The sequence below is a fragment of the Clytia hemisphaerica genome, unplaced genomic scaffold (genome assembly GCF_902728285.1).
Source record: "Clytia hemisphaerica strain Z4C2 unplaced genomic scaffold, Clytia hemisphaerica genome assembly, whole genome shotgun sequence".
In the NCBI taxonomy this organism is placed as follows: Eukaryota; Metazoa; Cnidaria; class Hydrozoa; order Leptothecata; family Clytiidae; genus Clytia; species Clytia hemisphaerica.
Genome location: NW_027104356.1, coordinates 1,012,926 through 1,034,153, shown reverse-complemented (window position 1 = coordinate 1,034,153; position 21,228 = coordinate 1,012,926). Strand labels below are relative to the sequence as shown.

The window sequence follows — 21,228 nt, the reverse complement described above, 5'->3', positions numbered from 1 at the left end:
CGCGAAGGGCTAGGGCGAAACTTTAACCCTTCTCATCAGGCAAGAGAAATAGCGGCTCCTTTGTTTTGGAGGACTACATTTTTTGAAATCTAGCGATAGATTTTAGTTTCAATCCAGCGTTTGTGTGAAAACTAGGCACGGACGTTCTGGATGGAAAATAAGTGGTTTCATTTCCCATCCAGGAGTCTCGCCTCAAGCCCTTCGGGCTTGAAACTCAATGGTGTGTAGACTTTGGTGATCTAGTATCGGTCGTTCGACCTAAAAGAATTTTGTTACAGCCAATTATAGCGGTAATTTATCGCTTAATTGTTACAATTCAAAGTAACTTCCTTTTCGTTTACTAAAGGCTTATAATTGCTACTTTTGATTAAATATTATCCGTCTATTTGTCATGTTTATGTTTGAGTGTTGTCATTTTATATGTTCATGTGGCAAGGACAAGGAAGAAGAAGCGAAACAAAAAGATGAGATTTTCTTGGAAAAAAAAACATTTCGTATTACTTATGTTTTTAAGTATTGCTTTTTTCGAGATTGTTCTGCTTTTGAAACGTAAAAGCGGTGTGCAGTTTTTACCGTTCTACCAGAAAGACTGGTCACGCATTATTGATCGCAATGACAATGGAACACAGACTTGTTATACAAAGGAAATTCATCTGTTTTTGAAACACATCTCGCGAGCTCAAAGGTTTGAGCGACACTCGAACATTCGAAGATTGGCCAATGTGGTTACCACGCGATTGAGTCGGCTCAATGTAGGTCATTTTGCAATTCGCAATTCAGTTGATAATGTAACCGTTATTTTAAATGCAGTGAACGAAATTGAAAATTTGACCACAATATTAATGGATCTTAAACATAACCCAAGCTGGAAAGCAATGATCATTTTGCTTGGATTGAAGCAGAAAGACTATGAACTTTACTCTTCAACTTTGAAAGATATTAGAAAGGTTCTTCCATCTTTCAGATTTGTGGTTTTCAAACCAGATAAGATGGAAACGACTGCTAAGACACTCCTAAAGCTGATCCGTAAAGTCAAAACGAAATTCATCTTCTTAGCACGCAAACTACGAAAAATCGACCAAAATTTCAGTTTCAAGGACTTTTTATCCCCGTTGTTATACAGGACGGTTGATGTTCTTTCCGGTTCAATTGCCTACCTGGATGGTTTGTGGAGTACTGGTTGTCATCAAACCAAATTAATATGGAGTCAATATAAAGCGGAATTTGGTGGAGATGTTGGGTTTGGTAGAGGTTTGATACAGTGCGATAATGTGGATGGACCTTTAGCTCTGGAGCGAGATTTTCTTGTAAATTTTCTACAAAAGAGCGTTCAAACTAACTGTCTTGATAAACTACTTTACCCAGAGTTAATTTTCAAACTGAATAACGAACGAAAAATAATGAAAGTTCATTTTCAAAGTATTTTTCATATGGAGAATTCGAGCGATTTTCGTGATTTAGTTCGCATGGAATGGTTGATATTCTCTTTCAGAAATCAGATCTCTGAAATTATTGCCACGCACGAAAATTATGAAAAAACACATTTTGAGTTCACGTATGTTGAAGCGAAAAGTGATTGTGGTGGAACTAAAAGTAATATGTTGAAACCACGAGCGTGTATGAGGTCATTGCATCATATGTTGATGGATACTTACAAGTTGTTCGATAAATTGGGCTATGGCTACACAAATGAAGACGGGTCTGGTGAGTATCTTCCTTTACAAAGCACCGTTCAAACAAAACCTTGACCACATTTAGCCTCTTATCTTTCATCAAAATAAACTGGGTTCGAATCACCGGATTATTCACAAGTTTACGGTGTAGTGACACAGTCGAAAGAGCACTATTAACCAAATCCTGAGCTCGAAACTAATGAGGTTGATGTTTCTTTGCCTTAGATTGCTGAATTTCTTTCTAATTGTTTGTTCGCTAGAACAAGGGAAGATGCAAAACTCATGCCAAGTTGCCCATGCTTATCACACTACCACAAGTAGAAATATAATCGCTCTGGTTGGGAAAAGGGCACGCCTTTTCAAAAGTACATCACAGTTTAGTAAGTTTTCTATAGAATGATTAATTTCTATTTTTCTAGGGATGGCTGCCACAAAATTGGATGATACTCTCCCATGGGACCTCGACCAAGATTTCGCTTTCCGAGCGTCCAATTTCACTGATCTCTTAAAACACGAGAACGAGTTCGGGCTCAAAGGAATGCATTTCAAAACAGACATCGACAAACCATGCTTGAAGAATGCGAGTGCGTCAAACGGATTAATCGGCGATTCTCCGAAGTGGACATGTGGTTATATCGGAGTCAGGGGCAACACTTGGAGATTGGAAGCATGGGGAGAGTATGTCTTAATAGGCGATTTCTATCAGCCGTGGAATTTACACCCGTTCTATAAAAACGTTTTTCCGCCAAACCGAATAATCGGTGAAGACACTAAAGTTCATATGAGAGATCACTGGTCTCCAAACCGCCCTAATCCTGGATTATACGCCCGTTCGCATTATGGTTATGACGTATTGAAACACGCTAAACATTGGATGGATGGCGGTTCTAATCGAGGCTACAACAGTTGGGGAGATTACGTCACAAAGCCTCGTTTTGAGGATTGCCCTGTTGAAGGACATCATCTTTGTTTGAACCAATATTTGGCAGATGGAAACATTCAATTCCAACATCCTTGGGCGTAATAGATGGCGTTATGGGCGGCGAGTAACAGTAAATTCAATAAGGACAACAAAGAGGACAAACAAAACGAGTTCATTAACACGAAAAATTTTATTACTACTTTTTCAGTAGGGGGTAGCATCGCAAAAAAATGTAAGAAAAATAATATAATACACTATGTAATCCATATATAATTTATATATTATAAGAAGAGCTTACTACGCACGTATAACGTAATTAGTACGTAGCATGTTATAATAATGTTCTGTGTTTTCAATATCTACATTGCTTGCAAAAAAAAGAGAAATTTATAAACTTTGTGAATTTCTCTTAAAAATAACTAAAAACTGAACTAAAATTTTTCACCTTGCATATTCAAACAATGAGCTTGCAAATTTGAAAAGATTCGTGATTGAGGAGTGGTTGGCTGTCTCAAAATACACTTTTGGTTCTTAGCCCAACATTTTTATATACCTTTCGATGAAGCGATATTAAAATTGGTTTGTGTTGTAAAGTTAGTACAATTGACGCTCTCTAATTCGACGTTCTATTATTCGATAATATCGAAATTCACTGTCAACAAGAAACTCTCGTAAACGACGCTCTACTTTTCGATACGCTCCCTTATTCGATGAAAATCTAATTGCCCTCGAAAGTCGGATTAGGGAGCGTCAGCTGTACTTTCATAGCTTTACGTACAATTAGGAACGTTTAAAATTACCACTTCGTCAAGAGCAGTTTGTTAATGGTCATTGATTTGATCGTTTTGAACAGGTTCAAACATAAACGAAAAAGATCCAAATAAACGAAAAAGATCACTCAAAGATAAAGTAAAAAGTAAAGTAAACTAACTTAATGCATTTCGCTAAAACTGTGTGTCCTCGCATATAATAATTGTGTAACTATAGACCATTACGTCACAATCAGCACTTGCCTCATTTAAATTATACAGTCCTTTCAGCTTAGATTCCACTTTCCGGACAAAGATTCCACTCCCCGGACAAAGATTCCACTTTCCGGACAAAGATTCCACTCCCCGGACAAAGATTCCACTTTCCGGACAAAGATTCCACTTTCCGGACAAAGATTCCACTTTCCGGACAAAGATTTATTGATTGAAGAAAACGTTGCTGACCCAGCTGACAATTATTTTGCAAAACACATCCAAAATAAAACAAAATTTCACTTTAACCTATAAAAAGTTTCGAAAAACAAAAGATTTCGGTTCAAAACTATCAAGAAAAACAAAAGATTTTGGTTCAAAACTATCAAGATACATTGATATGAAACGTTTTATAAAAAGCCCAGTCGTTCAACTTTACGTATTCATTTGTTTCACTCCGAATCCAATATTTTGCAAATTTTTTTTTTGCATTCTCGCGGAGCTCTTTCCCAGAGAAGATCCACTAAGAAAGTGAGAGGTGAGGTGCACACCCAATATGTTGCCAACGATGATAAAACACGAGAATCGATCTAGATCTCTTATTAAAAAGAGTGTAATACGAGCTAGGTACCAAATTATAAACGAAGTCTTCCCAAACATCAGTCTTAACTTCTCCATTCAAACTCTGAACATCTATACTGTTGAGTTCATCTCCTCTTTAAACATATCTTCCCTGTAGAGATGTGGCTCTAAGATGGCTGCAGCGTCAGGCCTATTCATAAAAGTCAGTATGTTGTGAAGCACGAAAGCTGTAGAGTTGGGGTTGATCACCCACTCGTTCAATAGTTCTTGTGTTGCCTGGTTTGGCGTTAAAGCAATGTTTCTAATTCTTTCAAGTGAAAAACCTAGATGTGATGCCAATTTACGCCAATTGTTGGGCTCTTCAGGATTTAGTTTCATAGCTAGATCTTCGAACACGGAATAAGGGATGTTCTCCATTAACTGATGGCGTTCTTCGTGATCTAAACAAGAAAAGCATTTGTCAGGCCAAAAGCTCTTGAGGTAACGTACAAACTCATTAAAGTAAAATCTCTTGGAAGTGACTATTCATGATGTACACCACTAGAGAGTCTTCTGAAAATTTTCCACCCAATACGTCACTTAAACATAGTAAAAAAAAAACAGAAAAGTTGCATAATTTCGTGATGTCATTGCAGTGGTACCTATCATGAATTGCAAAATCAAGACTTCTATTCAAAGAATACTAACTCTATTCAGATTTTATCGGGTTACTCGGAAATTCACGAGTTACATTTAATGACTAAGCGAGTTCTAATTGAGTGGGTGATGAAGTATTTACCTGGTATCTCGAAGTTGAGTGGTATTTCTTCTTCAAACTGGTGATTGTTGTTCGCGTGATTTGTGATAACTACAGAAGAAATTATAGAGATCAGTTATTGGTTTTCTGAATGTTGTTTTAGTTGATAAGGGAAACTCTCTAATTCGATTTTGAAGGGGAATTGGATATTCATCGAATAAGAGAATGTCGTTTATGATAGTTTATCGTTGACGGTGACATCGATATTATCGATATTATCGATTAATGGGGTGTATCAAATAGTAGAATGTCGAATTAGAGAGCGTCAATTGTAATATGATTTTCTAACGCTGCTTATACATACAATTTAAGCCCATTGACCAATATCCATAATTGAAAATAAATCCTCAGAGCAAAAGCCGTAGAATTAAGAAATACTACGACCAACTGTAAATTCGAACCCCTAGAAAGCAAAAGCGAGAGCGCTTAGAAACAGCAGAAGAGCTCCAGTGATAACCAATACGGCCGGAAATAATTTTTTTCTTTTATCTTCACCTCTATTCCTCTGTCTTCTTTTCCTGTGGAAAACATAATAGACGATAATAGCAAGGATGATACAGAGGATGCTGACCAAAGCTACCAGACTGATGATGAGTTTCCAATCATACGTGTGGTAGTGATATTCTTTCGGTGTGATTGCTGTGCAAAGGAATGAAAGAGGATTTTAAGTTACCCAGAAATTTCATCTCTATTGAGAATCCACACCGGAGTCTCATCCCAAATTGGAATAACATAACAATTTCGGAAACCACTGAACTGTAAAGAATAGCATTTGGAATCACCTATTTAAAGTAAGTGGTTTTCCATGCCAATTTGCAATCTATATATTAATACGCTTAAACGTGTGTGTTTACAACGTTTTGTGAAAAGTTTTCGAAAATCTAACAAAGCGCTACAAAGCCTCCTCTTCATGGCGTTGAACCATCATATTTTTGCACCTTAAGCAGATTTCCTACCACTAGACTAACTTTGAGACCCTAAGATGCTATTTTCTATTCACAAGGTTTGGAGCTTGATGGGTTAAAATCAACCTTCTTCCAAAATTTTTTTTGTCAATTTAAAGAATTCTTATTCAGATGCTCTTTAAAACTTTCTGTTTACAATAGCGGCTCCCTATCACTTTCAAAACTTTCAAAGTCACCCTCGAATGTCCAACCACGATGGCTAGCCATGATGGCTAAGAAGATCTAAAATATACTTTTGCTAAGTCATTTATTTAATTGTGGTTACAAATTGCAATGCAATGTTATCTTTTTTCTCCTTTTTTCCTACAATCAAGATCAAATCATCGATCGGCGGCTATCTTTCTTCCGTTAGAATTTTTTAGATGTGTAGTGATTCACTGGATTGGGACACGCAGCGTGCGACGCTGCGCATACGGCTAGTTAACTTTATTAATATATCCCCATTGGAAAAGAAAATTCTCCCCGGGCCAAGAAGACGAGGTGTTTCAAAGTTGTTAACAAGAATGGAAAATTTTGAAATCATTTACAAATTAAGATAAATGTTTCAGAGAACTTTGTCCCACCCGACCTATCAGTGGCAACCAGTATTGAAAAAGACCAGTCACCATCTAGAAGTTAACAGGAGTCTCGAAAAACAAAACCTTGGAATCATCGGATTTAAACTAGCACTTAATATTTACACTCCTGTCTTTCTGTCCCGGTGAGAATTAATTCCTCATGGCTAGAATTACAAATTCCTTTTCATTCTCGCAATAGGAAGAACATTGGAGTGGTACAGGACAGTCGTGATTTAAGAAACTTGATAACTCTCAACTTACGAGTGGTATGAACTTTGGGAATACATTTCTTCGTGTTAGTATGGTTCGTGTAGTGACCCTGAAACGTGATAATATTTTTAAGTTGGAAATTACATGGTGATTTTTGAAATATAACTTTATTGGATTTGCTCTACGAATAGTATTGAGCACTCTTTTAATGGTTGTTCAACAAGCACATTATAAGTTGTGAATTAGATATCCTAGATACTGAATGGTAACATAAAATCAAAAGAAAAACTCCGGCAATCGCACTAACATTAGCATTCTAATCCACATAAGTCAAAGATCCGAATAGATTCGAAAGCAATGAGGAAAAATGCACCATCTTCTTACCTGAGGACAGCTTTCGCAAAGTCGATTCAAGTTGTGTCCACAATCGCGTTTTTGAAACATTCCAGCTGGACAATCAGTGCATTCTTTGCAAATACCATCTCGCTCGTATAAACCTTTTAGAAAGACAAAATGACAACGTAATTATATTGTGTTTTAGATTAGCTTCCAAAACTAAGCCTTAGAATCTTTAAGAAAAGTTTTTGACAAAGAATAGGAAAGTTAATGTAGTCTCCTACTTCAATCTAGTTTGCTTATCCATTGCATCTGAGTCGTTTCTAATTTTCAAAAAGTCTTTTAAAGTTCCAGCAACGTTTTTACATTATCTTTTGTGGCTGTAACAAATTGTGACGTACCTTTTCCACAGAGACAGAGTGTGTTACGCGAGGGTTCACATTTGTGTGTTTCTGTTTGTCCCTTGTGACATTTTGTGCACGGTTTGCAACGAGTCCCGTTCTTGGAATAATATCCAGGCTAAAAAATGAAAAAGAACTCGATGACAAAAAGTTCGGCACTGTCATCATTCTTTTCCTCAAAGTGTGAAAGCGAGGAACCTATCATGAAAAAAATATTTTTTGACGACTAAAAAAGATGGTCTTATCTTCTCTGTAACTTAAAGAGGGGAACGAGAGTCGTTTAAAAGGTTTGAGAATTGAAGGGACAAAAGAGTTGTTCGAGACATTCGAGAGTCGAGAAGTTCGATTGTATTTTATATTATGTAGTGCGTGCTTCAAGCACAACAAAATTGTACGGAGGCTATTCTACCTGACATGCGCGACATTTATTATCTTCGCCAACTTCGTACCCAGGGTGACAAAATTTGGCTGGACTCGAGTTAACCTGCAATAACAAAAAGAAAGTAAGCCTTTGGGAAGATTCAGAAATATTTTTTTTGGACAAGACTTTGAAAGCGGGTACAATATACTGATGTCAAAATCATTCTATTTAAGCATACAGATTAGAATCATATTTTGTAAAACGAGAAGTTGATTAAAATATCTTGTCTTGTCTTTTCAACATATCACTTTATGACAGACAGACAGCGGAAATATTTTTCCCGCGCATTTTTAATGGATTTCATGTCGAAGCATGTTGTAGTTTGAGATCTTGTTTATTTTAACTGGGCAAGGAGTTTTTGGCGCTTCTTTTTCATAACATTTCAAAATATTGATGTTTCTAAGATGGATGAAGGGTTAAGGCATCTTAAAAGAGGCGGGCAAATCTTACAAGCTTGCACAGAAATTAGTGACCAGTAACTAAAGGTTCCCAAAAGGTGTCCCTTTAGCATTACAGTTTGTAACATAAGGTTGCTTGTGAAAACGCTGGTGATTTTATTCGAATTACCACTAAAATAACTGGTACGTCGGTGCTACCCGCAGCAATATAGCTGATTTAATTCGATGACAGAAAAATAGGAAGGAATTTTCTAAAAACACCATAGCTTCAAAACACAGTTGATATTTATTTTACTATTAAAGATCGCCACATTTAAACACACCGCGGTGGAGTGTCCTGATTAACAAATAAGATAAAGCACTGCCATAGAGTACCATGTCAGCCAAATAAGCTAAAGTAGTTGTCAATAAGACTACCGTATTGAGCTCTCCATCGATGTTTGAAGAGGCTGGGTAAGAGCGATGATGTCTTTTTGGCGCGAAATAATCCTCGTGACTTTGGTATCGGCAAACAAGAAATTTGTAGAGTCAGAAGGGTGAGTAAATATCACATTGAAATCAGACAATACTGACACTTCCCAAATTTCCTATATTAATTTTTTGATTTGACCTGATAAACAATAAATGGTAATGTAGCCCTATCCCTGTATGTTCAATTTAGGACCTCAAAGAGCTGTGAAGGGTTATGCAAATCTAGAAAAACAGTTTTGTGGTGTCATGAATATGCCCCTGTACAATTTAAGAATTTAAGAATTTAAAAGAAGACAGGGATGTTATGGGGAGACAGGGGTGCTATAAAAGGATACATGGGTAACATGGAAAAAGGTATTGGTTGATGCAGAGGAATCAAATTTTTAAAGAGTATTCCATTTAACCGTAGTTCTCCTGAAGTTGAGTCTCCCTCTTTTTTGATGGACCTTGAAATGAAGAAATGAAGAAATTGTTCTTACCTTTGTGACCAGTGATAAAGTGAAAAGAAAAGTGAAAACAATGATCGGGTCCATTATTCTTTTGTTGTATATTTTTTTATAGATTGTATTTGTATTTTAATTAGTGTTCTAAAACGGTAAAAAGGGGTATGAATCAAAGTTTGGCCCATGAATGATGCAACGCCAAAGAATTAGTTTTGACAGAATTTTTTGTTGCATAGTCACGGGATAAAATCTTCTTAAATTCCCAATTACTTCCAAGGAATTTTTAAGCCCCAAAACTAAAAACCAGACAAACGGGGTTATCAAAAAAAAGTTTTCTGCACGTGGATACATAGTGAAAAATCTTTCTTGTGACAACTTGAAATATTTCTTTGTAACAAGATTCAATCAGTCGAGAAAAAAATCCATTCACAAAAAAAAATTCAACATATCCAAAATTTCATTCAACTCAAAGCAAGTAAAGATTCGTCTGAACATGTTATACAGAGCTTCCAAACATTATAACAAGAAACCTTGAAGTGATTCCTCGAGTTAAACAATTTTAAAAGCATCAGTTTACATAATGTAATTGAAATTCATGTTCAGACACGCATCTTCTGTCAAAATACGAAACTTAACAAATAAATCTCGATCATTTTTCTATATTACGACCTTCTCACTGTTATTTACTCAGAAGTAAGCAAAAATTTTCTCAGACTTGTAAAGGATTAAAATTCCACAATAAACAGGGGTAGCATCGCATCGACAGGTTCATTTTGAACATTTCAGCAAAAGAGACAAACCCTTGAAATAGATACTTTCGCTTCCCGCAAAAATCAAATTTACACAATTTCTATCAAACAGCCAGTCTATAGTCACTGATAGCCTATGCTATAGTCTAAACACAATTTTTCTGAATTTTCTACTTTTATAGATTCTCAGATATACATTGAAATAACGTCAGTTGCCTGAAACTATATTACTATGGCCTCAAAATCACTAGCGAGCACCTCACCAAAAATCGGATTTTTTTTAGTGAGTTCCACTTTAATGATACTGGAAAAATAGAAGCCTTTCAAGTGCTTTGACACTAATTCGATATTTTCGCTACTGCAAGAGCTTCGCAAGTTTAAAGTGACGTCAAAAAATCGAATGTTTAGAGTCCGAAAACCCGGACTCAAAAATTTCGAGAAAGTCACAAAGTGGAATAGAAGTTACTGCGTAGAAAAAAAGCCGTGACGTCAAGTATAGGCTACAAAATCAAAAGTTACGTCAAAATTAACCACCATCTCGCGCCACATTTTTATTGCGACTTTTTTACTAGGACGTACAAAAAAAAGAGTCAATAATTAGTCTGACCAGTTGAAAAGTTTTTGCCTATTTTTTGCTGGTAAATACAGATAGATGTTTTACACTGAGGGCGATACATCACAGCCAAGAAATCGACATGCACAATATCGCAATTTGGAGATTCTAAAAGCTTGGGGACATGAGAAGTTTTTTTTCACGTTGGTGCAATGCATCATGCTCCATCCCACCAACCTGAAACGCTTTCTCGTGTCTCCACCCCATTTTTCTTTCTACCAATAAAAGTTAAATCTCACTTTTGTTCCTGGGACAATGGACCAAGCCTTAAGATTTCGGTTTGGTCAAATCGACTGCACCATGGTTGAATTTACAAAGCGTGTAACCTGTACCGGAAACCTAAGCAAACAGGCTGTTAACGAGGTCATATTTTCAGATAGGTTACTTCAAGGGGTTTCCTCATTTTCTTAATCCACGTTCTACAACTTTTGTGTACCTTTTACAACCACTAATCAAAATAAACAGACTTTTTGCCCAGGCGTATTTCGTGATTGATACGTGACTAGAGGGATTAGAAGAAAGACAAATTTTGGAGAAGAAAAATATCTATGTACCTTAATAAAAGGTTATCCTGCATTTGAAAGTCCACACACAAAATCACTTTCAAAACAATATCTACGCGGATGCCTTATATTTGTAAAGATTCTTTCCCCAGTCTGCTCTGATCATCAAAACTTAACAACAACCTTTTGAATCACATCGTTTCAGACTTACTTATCCATTGACCAAATAATACTAGTACATTTGAAATGTACACTAACAGAAAAGACAGTTCGAACATTCTTGAAGTTTTTTCGATCAAGTTTCTATCAGTTGACTTCTGGCCAATTTTTACATGCCTCTGGTACACTTAATTGTGCAGTTATATAATCTTGGATGAAATTTACTCCTTACCATACTCCTTACCTCTTTACCACTCTACATCTCTGAGCGACTTGAAAAACATTTTACTGTCTGGAATTAACATCGAAGGATGACCTAGACGATAGCAATATTTTGAAAACGAAGTATACGTTGTTCGAGGACTGTACTAGACGTCACTCGCGTTTTTTTAAGCAGTTAACGTCTATTCCACTTTGCGACTCTTTCGAATGTTTTGAGCCCGGGTTTTCGGGCTCTAAACATTCGATTTTTTGACGTCACTTTAAACGTTCAAAGCTCCTGCAGTAGCGAAAAAATCGAGTTTGCGTCAAAGCACTTGAAAGGCTTCTATTTTTCGAAAACCGTCAAAGTGGAACTCACACGATTTGGAAAAACCCGCAGATTTGACCCGCAAATCAAAGACGGTAGAAGTTCTGATTTACCGTTGTCCTCAGTCAGTCAGGTTGTAGTCAAATTAAAACCTTAACGTCTCCGTTGCAGAAAAACACACATACCTAAACTTGGTAATACCCAAAAATAAGAGCTGAGTTTCAGGTCTCTCGCCGAGAGGTCTGTGACGTGGCCTGGCAAAGTTTCGACCCCAACCTATAGATGTTAAAACATTCAGAGCTTTAGAATGACAGAAGGAAATGTCATCATTGGGTGCCAGATGAAAGTGAAATCTCAGCCGCTATCGTAAGTATCAGAAAAGTCGTATTGATTAAAAGATTATCTTCGGAGATAAAAATCTGTAAACAAACCGAAGAGGGACAATTAAAGATAACGAGATAAAATTATATTGTATGCGTCATCAAAAAAGAAACATCCAATTTCTAAAGAAGTAATATCTCTCTATCTCCCAGGGGAGTTACTGAATGTAATAACCTTGCAAAACACAATCAAAAGAAAATGCACAATTTGCATAAAATTGAATATGATTTTAATTACTCATTGAGCTCATTATTATCATGCTCAGACTTGCAAAAACTTCTTTGATAAATGATATAGGTGATCAAGATACTACAGGATACACGTTTTTTTTTTATAAGGAACACGAGGCTGAAAATGGTTCAAAAAATAAGGAATTGTTAAGGAACTGTTCAAGCTGAGAATAAGTGGATTTGAAAATAATGTACCTTATTGGGACTAATTTGACCAAATTTTGATCTTTCAAGGGGCAAAAAGTTCAAAATTTCCTATGTAGTAAGGAACTCGATAAGGAACTTTGAGACAGAAATTCTCTGTAAAAATAAGGAACTCCAGGCTCAGAGCAAAGTTAAGGTTCCTTATAAAAAAAAAAAACGTGTATTAGCTCTGGTTTAGACGGCACACTTTTCGCCCTGTCATATCTGTCCTTTGCGCCTAAATAAGTCAACGCCTTTTTTGATGCCGCCAATTCAATGATTTCTTTCAATCTTTTTGAGCAAAAAAATTTAACTGTCAACTTTCTACCCACTTTGTGCCTACATCCCTGTCTCAAACTTATCACACATGCGGATACTGGTACATCCCTGTCTCAAAACATTTCACAAGTTTGATAAACTTTTGAGTTAACACCCCTGTCTCACACAAAGCGAGTGGAAACGCCCCTGTAATTAGAACAATACTTGAGTTACTGTAGATAGCACTTGTCTCCGTTCCGGGTAGCCCCAAGTGAAATACTAGTTTCTTATTTTTAGGAAAGCTCGAGAGAATCACGTTTTTTATATAAGAACAAACTATATAAGAACATAAAGGCTTCGATGGCTAAAATGTTAAGAACAAGTTCAGAACATTTTAAGGCTTCGCGAACTCTAAAACACCCAATCTCTTAGGAAAATGGACAAAAATAATAAAAAAATGGCAAAATTTAACTTTCCATCTGCCAATGACTTAGATTAGTGGGGTAGAAACCAATCAAGTAGTCAGACGGCTAAGAAGTAAGTGTGAGTTGGTAGATACAAGTTTGGCATGAAATTATGGCTAATCCTCGAATAATAAATTTTGGACAACATTTGTCGTGCACACCACAAAAAATAGTGGTATCGAATTAGTTAAAAATGATTCCTACAATATCACATGAAAAACCTATTGGTAAAAGCAATATGATAGTGATCATGACAGTCGAAGGTGAGTCACTAAACAATGACAGCTTTTTTCCATCAAGCTGTATAAATGAGTACAGTATAAGAGTTATCAATGTTTACTCTAAAGTCAAATTAAAATTTCCACTATTTTCTTAATCTCTACTAGCAATCAATTTATGTTTCGACTTTGATAAGATGATCTGACGGTCAGAAATTTGATTTTCTCCTCACGTTCGAAGGGTTTTTAAGTCGACATTAAGACAGGACTTACGTCTTTAAGAGTTTTTAATAACCAATTTTAATTCTAACATCTTTTTTCTAAACTTTTGCTACTCCACTCCCCGTTATCAAAAGAATATTAACACTCGATGGGCAAAAGAAATTAATTCGTATTCAGTTAACAATACACGTCTTTTTTATACGAACAAACTATGTAAGAACATAAGGCTTCAATGGCCAAAATGTTAAGAACAAGGTAAGAACATTTTAAGGCTTTGATGACTCTAAAAAACCCAATTTCTTAGGAAAATGAACAAAGATACTCACAAAATGGGGAAAATAAGAACATGTTAAGGCTTCAAAAGTTCTGGATGTTGTTATTAAAAAAACGTATAGCAATATCCCTCCAACTACCATACTGTATGAAAGTAATATGAAAATCTGACTTAAAAGTATGTGGACGTTTAGTTTTTCAAGAATTTCTCAGCAAACAAACGTTTATTTTATGTTAAAAATTAAAAACCGTTGGAAAGATATTCACGAGGAGAATTATCTAAAATCTAAAATCGAAAGCTGAAGACGAAGACGAAAAGTGAAGGTGAAAAAAATGAAGAATTCTTCTATCCTCAACCCTCTCCTCGAGAATATCTTTCCAACGGTGTATAACTTTTTAAAATATTATAAATAGTGCTGAGAAATTGTAAAGTGTGCACATGATTTTGAGGAAAATTTACAATATTGCAAAATTTGTTTAGACAAACCTGCTTTTATAAAGGTAACAAAATTTAATCAGGTTAATTGGATATGATTGGATGCGCCAAAAATATCGACCCACAACTTTTTTAAGGAAGTTCTATAAATAACGCTAAATTGATTTTCTAATACTTTTTTTTAATTGACGCTGGTCGCAAATACAAAATACGTCATTGGTTACATTTATCGATATAATAACTAATCTGGTGATCAATTGTCCGCGAAATAAAAAACCGAAAAAAACAAGACTAGGTTTCCGATGAACAAACATCAACAAATATGACAGAATAACCTGACAGAATAACAACATCTGAGGCTGGACTTAAAAAATTGTTGGTTTGCCGTCACCCGACCGACCCTCCCTCGAAACCTGCCGACCCAAAAAAATTTATTGCCATTTTAAAGAGGATTTTTTTTTTCAAAAACTTCAAATAATAAAAAATCAAAACTCGTATCTTGTTTGTCTCAAGCATAAGAATCGTAAATTCCCTGCTAGCACTACTGTTTTTTATTCAAAATTACCTAAATGTAAACAAACTGTTAACCCTTCCATGGACGAAAATTTCATAAATCACCAAAATAAAAAAAAGTCCGACCGACCGACCCACCTCCAAAATCTAGGGTCGGGTGACGGCAAACCAACAATTTTTTTAAGCCCAGCCTGACCTAAATTCATGACAAGAAAAAGCTTTAATATTTCTGATTTTTCTTAACGAGTTGAACTCCCATATATGTACCAAAATATACCCGACGTTAGAAACTTTATGGTTATCTAGCGTTCATATAACTTTAAAAATTGACGTTGCACGCCGGCTTGGTTGCTGCTTGGCTGGCATCTCAGGTTTAGTATCATTTCCAAAATCAAAATTTCTTGTGTAATGGTGTACAATTATGATATAACTGCACTTGAGATGTTATCAATCATTTCTAAGGTTCATTTTGGCCCTTTTACCTAGAGCTTCAACAGTTTTCCAATCACAAAATCTTAGAAATATATATTTTTCTTATCAACAACCCTATATCACTCCAAAAATGATACGCGGAAAAAATTGTATCGTTATATTTTGTTATTTGTCATTTTTTGTTTTATAGAAATATAAATGTAGCGCAAGAAAGAAAAGTTGTCAGAGAGTGTTTTCAAGGATTTTCACACTTTATAGATGTTAGAAGAAAATCAAATTTCTTTTTGCACAAGGATCACAAGAAAAAAATGTTTTCTTAACTGATTACAAGTATCAAAAACCGTTAAATAGTTTGACAAGTAAAACAAATAAAAACATTACAAGCAAATTACTTTTCTATATCCCTGCATCTCGTAGAACAAGAAAGGTAGAGCTACAAACTAAAGCTTTGTCGGATCAGTCTCAACTTCTTTATAACGAACTACAGTAATTTAGGAAATGATTCGAGCTAGTTCTAGTCCTCTTCCTAAACCTGTCTGTAATAGACCTTATCGAAGTTTTTGATTTTTCTAAAAAAGCGATGCATTGTGGGAATGTTTCGGGTGTATTACAATAGAAATCTCTTACGAAACAATCCCACAATGCATCGCTTTTTTAGAATAATCAAAAACTCCGATAAGGTCTATTCGAACCGATTAGATTTCCCATCTGAGTTCGAATTAGCGAATCGTATGGGAAAGACTTAAGTCAACCAGACGCTGAAAAACGGCACCAAAAGGGGCAAATCTAGAGAAAACAAGAGCCTTCTTTCCCAGACACTGTTCTGTGAAGTTCACATAATGATATCAAACGACCAAGCAATATAACATAACATGTCAAATTCGAACATGATTTCAATTTCCTATACTACTTCTCTTGAAAGATATACAAACTCAAACCGTTACATTTTATGACAAAGTTAATTTTATACTGTACGTTCAATTTGGATGTAAAATCGATGACTTTAATCTGAAAAAAAACAACTCCATTCCTCGACATCTGAAGCACATACACACCACAGGCAAACACGACATGATAATATTGTCTCGTACTGTTCGCAAGAGAAAACATCACATTGTCAAAACCCGCTCATCATAAGAAAAATTGAAAGTCATATCGACTCGTAATTAATATTTCTTTTGTCAAACTCGCGTATTTAAAAAAAAATGATATAATTAGCTTTTCTGTGCGTCAATATAGTGAACTCCTCCGTCAGGCTTTTTCGAATGACAAGCTTACCTTCCTCTCTCAAACATCACTTTATTTCAGCGGCGAAGAGTCACAAACATCAGAAAACACACGGGGATAAAATCTCAATCGAAAAATTTATTTTTTTTGACTAAAAGACGTCAAAGATTTTAATGATCTTGACTTTTGAGAAAATTCGTTAAAGCTTTAAAGCCAAAAAAATACTTTAGACAATAAACAAACTAGGTCCCAAGCCCAATATCCGAAATTTAGGAAATCGAGGAAACCTGAAAAACTTTATTTTAAATTCACGCCAAAATCATGCAATTTATTTCATAAGATGAAAGAAAACAAAAAGGCGATTATCTGATTCTCCGACGCCTTTTAAATAGCTTAGCCAAGTACTGTTTTTTGCCTACAGGTATATAATTTAAAATATTAACAAATAAATACAGATGCATTACGGCTATTACCAGCTACATCACCAACTAGCAAGGTGGAACAAGCCACCTAAAACCCGACTACCTTCGGAAGCCCGAAATTGTAATGTATAGACTGATACGTGTGTTGTTTATGCTCATAATGTTTACTATCCGTTTGTCTAGCCCCTTAACAGTGTCATTGGTGGAACCTCTGTATCATTCTCGACTTGAGGCTATTTAGGGAAAGAAAAACTCCAGGGAAGTAAAATCACAAACAGGAAAGAAGGATACATTCCTATCAAAGTTGTTTTGAAAACATTCACTAATCCTGCTAACGCTTAAAAAAATTGTTTTCATTTTTAGATCCTGTCATGAATTGAATTGGGAAGGTAACCTGGAGAGCTTATTTAATAGCATTGTTGAATACGTGAATAGAGTACTTGGGGTAAGCAAAAATTTCAACTTGCAAACATCTCCTCCTTTCATAGATACTCGTTTTTGGACAAACATAAGAACATAAGGCTTCGATGGTCAAAATGCCAAAATATTAAGAACAAAAGTTAAGGCTTTGTGGGCTCTAAAACACCCAATTTCTTAGGAAAATAGACAAAAATAATCACAAAATGATTAAAATAAGAACATGTTTAGAACATTTTTAAGCTTAAAACTCAAAAAATTAAAAACATCCAAATACTTTAACCATTTTGTTCTTATAAAAAACCCTATAGGTAGGATTTAACTTGGACTGTTATGTGACAAGACATCTTGAAATGATGAATCGAAAAGGGTGGTATGAATCTCCCCGAACAGTCAGACAACGTCTAGATCTGTCTACCAACAAACATTTTTATGAACGTTGAAAAAAAATCACAGGGAAACTGCTCGTATCCTGTTTGTTGTTTAAAATTTCCGTAACTGAATGATCTGATAAATTTGCTATCAAAAGTAAAAAAGTTAGAAATCCCTAAATTTCTTTAAAAATACTTGGTCACTGCGTATATATTCTTTTAAAGTCGAAAAAAGTGTACAAATCTGTATAGCTTTAAAGCTAATAGAGTTCGACTGATTGCTGCGAAAGGCAGACGAAAATTGTTCCCGATGCGAAAAGTTCTCTAAGAATTGAAATGAGTTTTATTTGGTCATTTGAAACATTAACTGGGTTTTTCAATTAAACAATGGAATTTTGAATACGAATCCATTAAAACAAGATTTTCCACCACAACCTGCCACAACCAGCATCTAATACGAATCTGTAATGGCTAAACAGAAGTCACATAGCGTCTTTACCACATTTTGGTCTTTCGACGGGAATTTTATACACGATACACATCCCCTATATATCAAAGCATATCAGAGGGGATGCGTATAGCCTAATCAAGTAAATACATAGAATTTCTCGCGCTGACCGTCGGGAAAAAAGAAAAGTTTACGTAATTATGAAAAATACATAAAAACACCTCTGTGTCACAGACCCGCTGGAACCCAGCCACACTGGAAAATTGGGTAAAAATTTCGTTCCCGGTGGGAAAATACCCTTGAGTTTCAGCCCCACTGGAAAATTGACTTTGATTTTAGTCCCATTCAAAATTCAATGATGAAAAATTGGACTCCAAAATCATCACCACTGGACTTTTTAACCCTGGAACAATAGAATTTCTATCCTCATTGGGATTTCAATAGGAATTTTTATCCCCACTGAGGAAAGACTTCCACCGGGGCTATGAGACAGGGTTGTCAAAATGAGCTTGCATTTCCATATCGATAATTATAAAAAAATTGTTCTGTTAGACTTTAGCTTCTAAAGGACTCCTTGTACAGTTGTCAAGGATATTTAAAAGTTCTCCGACGAATGAAATCTCGATTCACTCGTGGCAAAAGTCACCGGGTTACAGCACGGTGACAGGAGTGTGCTGTCTCATCCAGAACTGTAAGTTATACCTGGTTATACACGCGTGCATCACGTTAAAACCAAAAAAAATAGCCAAATGAAGTACCAGCAAAGCCTGTTTGAATTACAATGGCACAAAAATAAAGAAGAAACATAGAATTCAAAAAGTTGATAGAATAATAAGAAGTGAACTAAAAGAAAGAGGGGAATTGAAATAAAAACAACCTCGTGAAAAGGCACCTGCAACAAAAAGCTTCTTAATTATGACGTCATTAACAGTGTTGTGAAACAAATAAATTGAAGAATATGCTGACGCAAGACCTTCTTGTTTTTTGTTGAAAAAGAGAACGAAGACTCTTTTTAAACTGTCTGAAGAGCTTCTGCATGGCACGAAAATTCAATATTCAAGGTCAATATTTCTGCTCCTCAAAGTTATGAAATTTTAGAGGCAATAAATTATGCACGTATACGGTCGGCCATTCAGAGTAAAATTCGCTAAAATTAGTTCGCGTTGCCAAAATAAGTTCTCATAAAGTACTTTCAACCAAAAATTGGGACATTTTATATTTTTTATAAAAAAGTCGCCTTAACCCTTTCAGTCTCTGTCACCCGCATAGCGGATACCTATGGCTATGGGACCCGACTTCACCAGGCTATATCTCCTGAACTAAAAGATTTCTGCAACTCGCGTAGCTATCATTAGAAAAAGTATGAAATCTTAACAAAATGAATTACAAAAAAAAACTTTTGAATTTTCTTTTCCAAAAAGTGCAAAGCTCTGGGACTGAAAGGGGAAATAGCCTGTCAGCATAAAATAATCTTTAAAAGGCAAAACACAGAAAAGAGATAATGAAATCGATACAAAATGGCGTCCTTCACACGTCATTGTCATCAACCATAAGCCTTCGGCTTCAATTTCACATCTTATTTCTTTTGAAGGAAAATTTCAAAAAGTTACAAGAACTAAATAGTCTCCAGTTTGGAGCTTTGGAATTCTGGATATAGTGAAGGAGAAAAATACAGAAAAATAAATGCTGAATCTTTAAAACTTTTAAGCAAAAACATCTTGAAATTTCTAAACTTTAGAGCCCCCAAGTTTACAGTAGTTGTGGACCTTTTTTTCTTATACAAGGATGTAATAAGGGATTACTTCACCATGTTTAATATAGAAAATGATCAAGTAAGAAGTACCAAGAGTGAGAAGTTTTAAAAAAGGATACATTTCTTTGAACCACATTTTATAGATCTACAAAACCTCAAAGTTTATAAAAATTGTAAGTTTTCACTTTATTGTTGATCAGAATCGCGCGGAAAAGATGATGTCATGATGTAAGCAGTTTTTCGAAAAAACTTTATCAACCCTGTCTCACTGTCTCGGGAAAGAAACACTACCCTGTCTCGCGTACAACCAATACTGATGTTCAATGATAATTATATCGTTTCTCTTCGTTAAAAAATGTGTTTTGTTTTTGAGAAATATTGTGTAGATATTGTATCAGAAGTTGATGGATACCGTGGTTATTGGATTTTACAAGAAACCAGATGTAAAAGGGAAATCTTTTTTCATCTCAATGAAAAGCCCTCATTCATGACCATCCCAGCTGGCACACAACGTTGTTTTAACGTTTAAGTAACGTTAATTGGACGTTATGAACATTAGATAAACGTTGAAACAACGTTGTGTGCCAGCTGGGATGAAACACTCATTCTGAGTGGTCTGATAGAATTCTACATCAAAGTCCTCTCAGCACGTGTAAGAGGGTCGTTTTTCAAATGGACAATATCTTTGTGCCAAAATCCCTCTAATTTCAAGAAATCGACTTTGGCAAGGCTACCAAAACTTGCAGAAAAAAGGAAATGGCATATTAAAATGATGAATAAATACTCATTTCAACAAATCATCTCGTAAATTATCTCATTTGTACACGAGTTTGTCATGAGGTGCGGAAGCTCATAAGCTCACGTGGCTTCAAGTAAACTTTTGAAAAAATAGAATGCTTTTCCATTTTCCACACATTTGAAATGGTGAAATGTTTTGGTTCATATCAAAAACGTTAAGTCACAAAAAAATTATTTTTACAATAAAATAATTTACCTGCGACAGTCCGTTTGACTCAAGGGTAATTCAAAGATTGATGTCAAATAATTTGACCTGTTCATTAAAATCATATTTTCTAGATTTACAGGCATTGGTTGCATAATTTCCGACAACTTCACCGACAGGATCGTTTCCAAATGTCAAGTAAAAATGAGCTTTTTTCATAAAATCTAATCGATAGAAAATTAATTCCCTTTTCCAACAATATGAATGAGATATTACTCAATGGAAAACTAATCCTTCAAAATGTCAATTATTGTCAAATGTTAAAGCGTGCCTGGACAATCATTAAA

At 35.4% G+C, this 21,228-nt stretch overlaps 2 protein-coding genes across 2 annotated transcripts; one reads left to right on the top strand and one right to left on the bottom strand.

Annotated features, from left to right (window-relative positions):
• Positions 1-399: 399 nt before the first annotated feature.
• Positions 400-2,787, top strand: LOC136818282 (uncharacterized). Its single transcript, XM_067074663.1, has 2 exons — positions 400-1,704; positions 2,093-2,787. The coding sequence occupies exons 1-2, from the start codon at positions 465-467 to the stop codon at positions 2,695-2,697; spliced, it is 1,845 nt and encodes a 614-aa protein (XP_066930764.1). The 5' UTR covers positions 400-464; the 3' UTR covers positions 2,698-2,787.
• Positions 2,767-9,282, bottom strand: LOC136818283 (tumor necrosis factor receptor superfamily member 14-like). The gene is made up of 8 exons (XM_067074664.1): positions 9,174-9,282; positions 7,814-7,888; positions 7,405-7,522; positions 7,052-7,164; positions 6,719-6,776; positions 5,431-5,574; positions 4,918-4,986; positions 2,767-4,579 (listed from the first exon to the last, which is right to left on the bottom strand). The coding sequence occupies exons 1-8, from the start codon at positions 9,225-9,227 to the stop codon at positions 4,251-4,253; spliced, it is 960 nt and encodes a 319-aa protein (XP_066930765.1). The 5' UTR covers positions 9,228-9,282; the 3' UTR covers positions 2,767-4,250.
• Between the last annotated feature and the right edge of the window lie 11,946 nt (positions 9,283-21,228).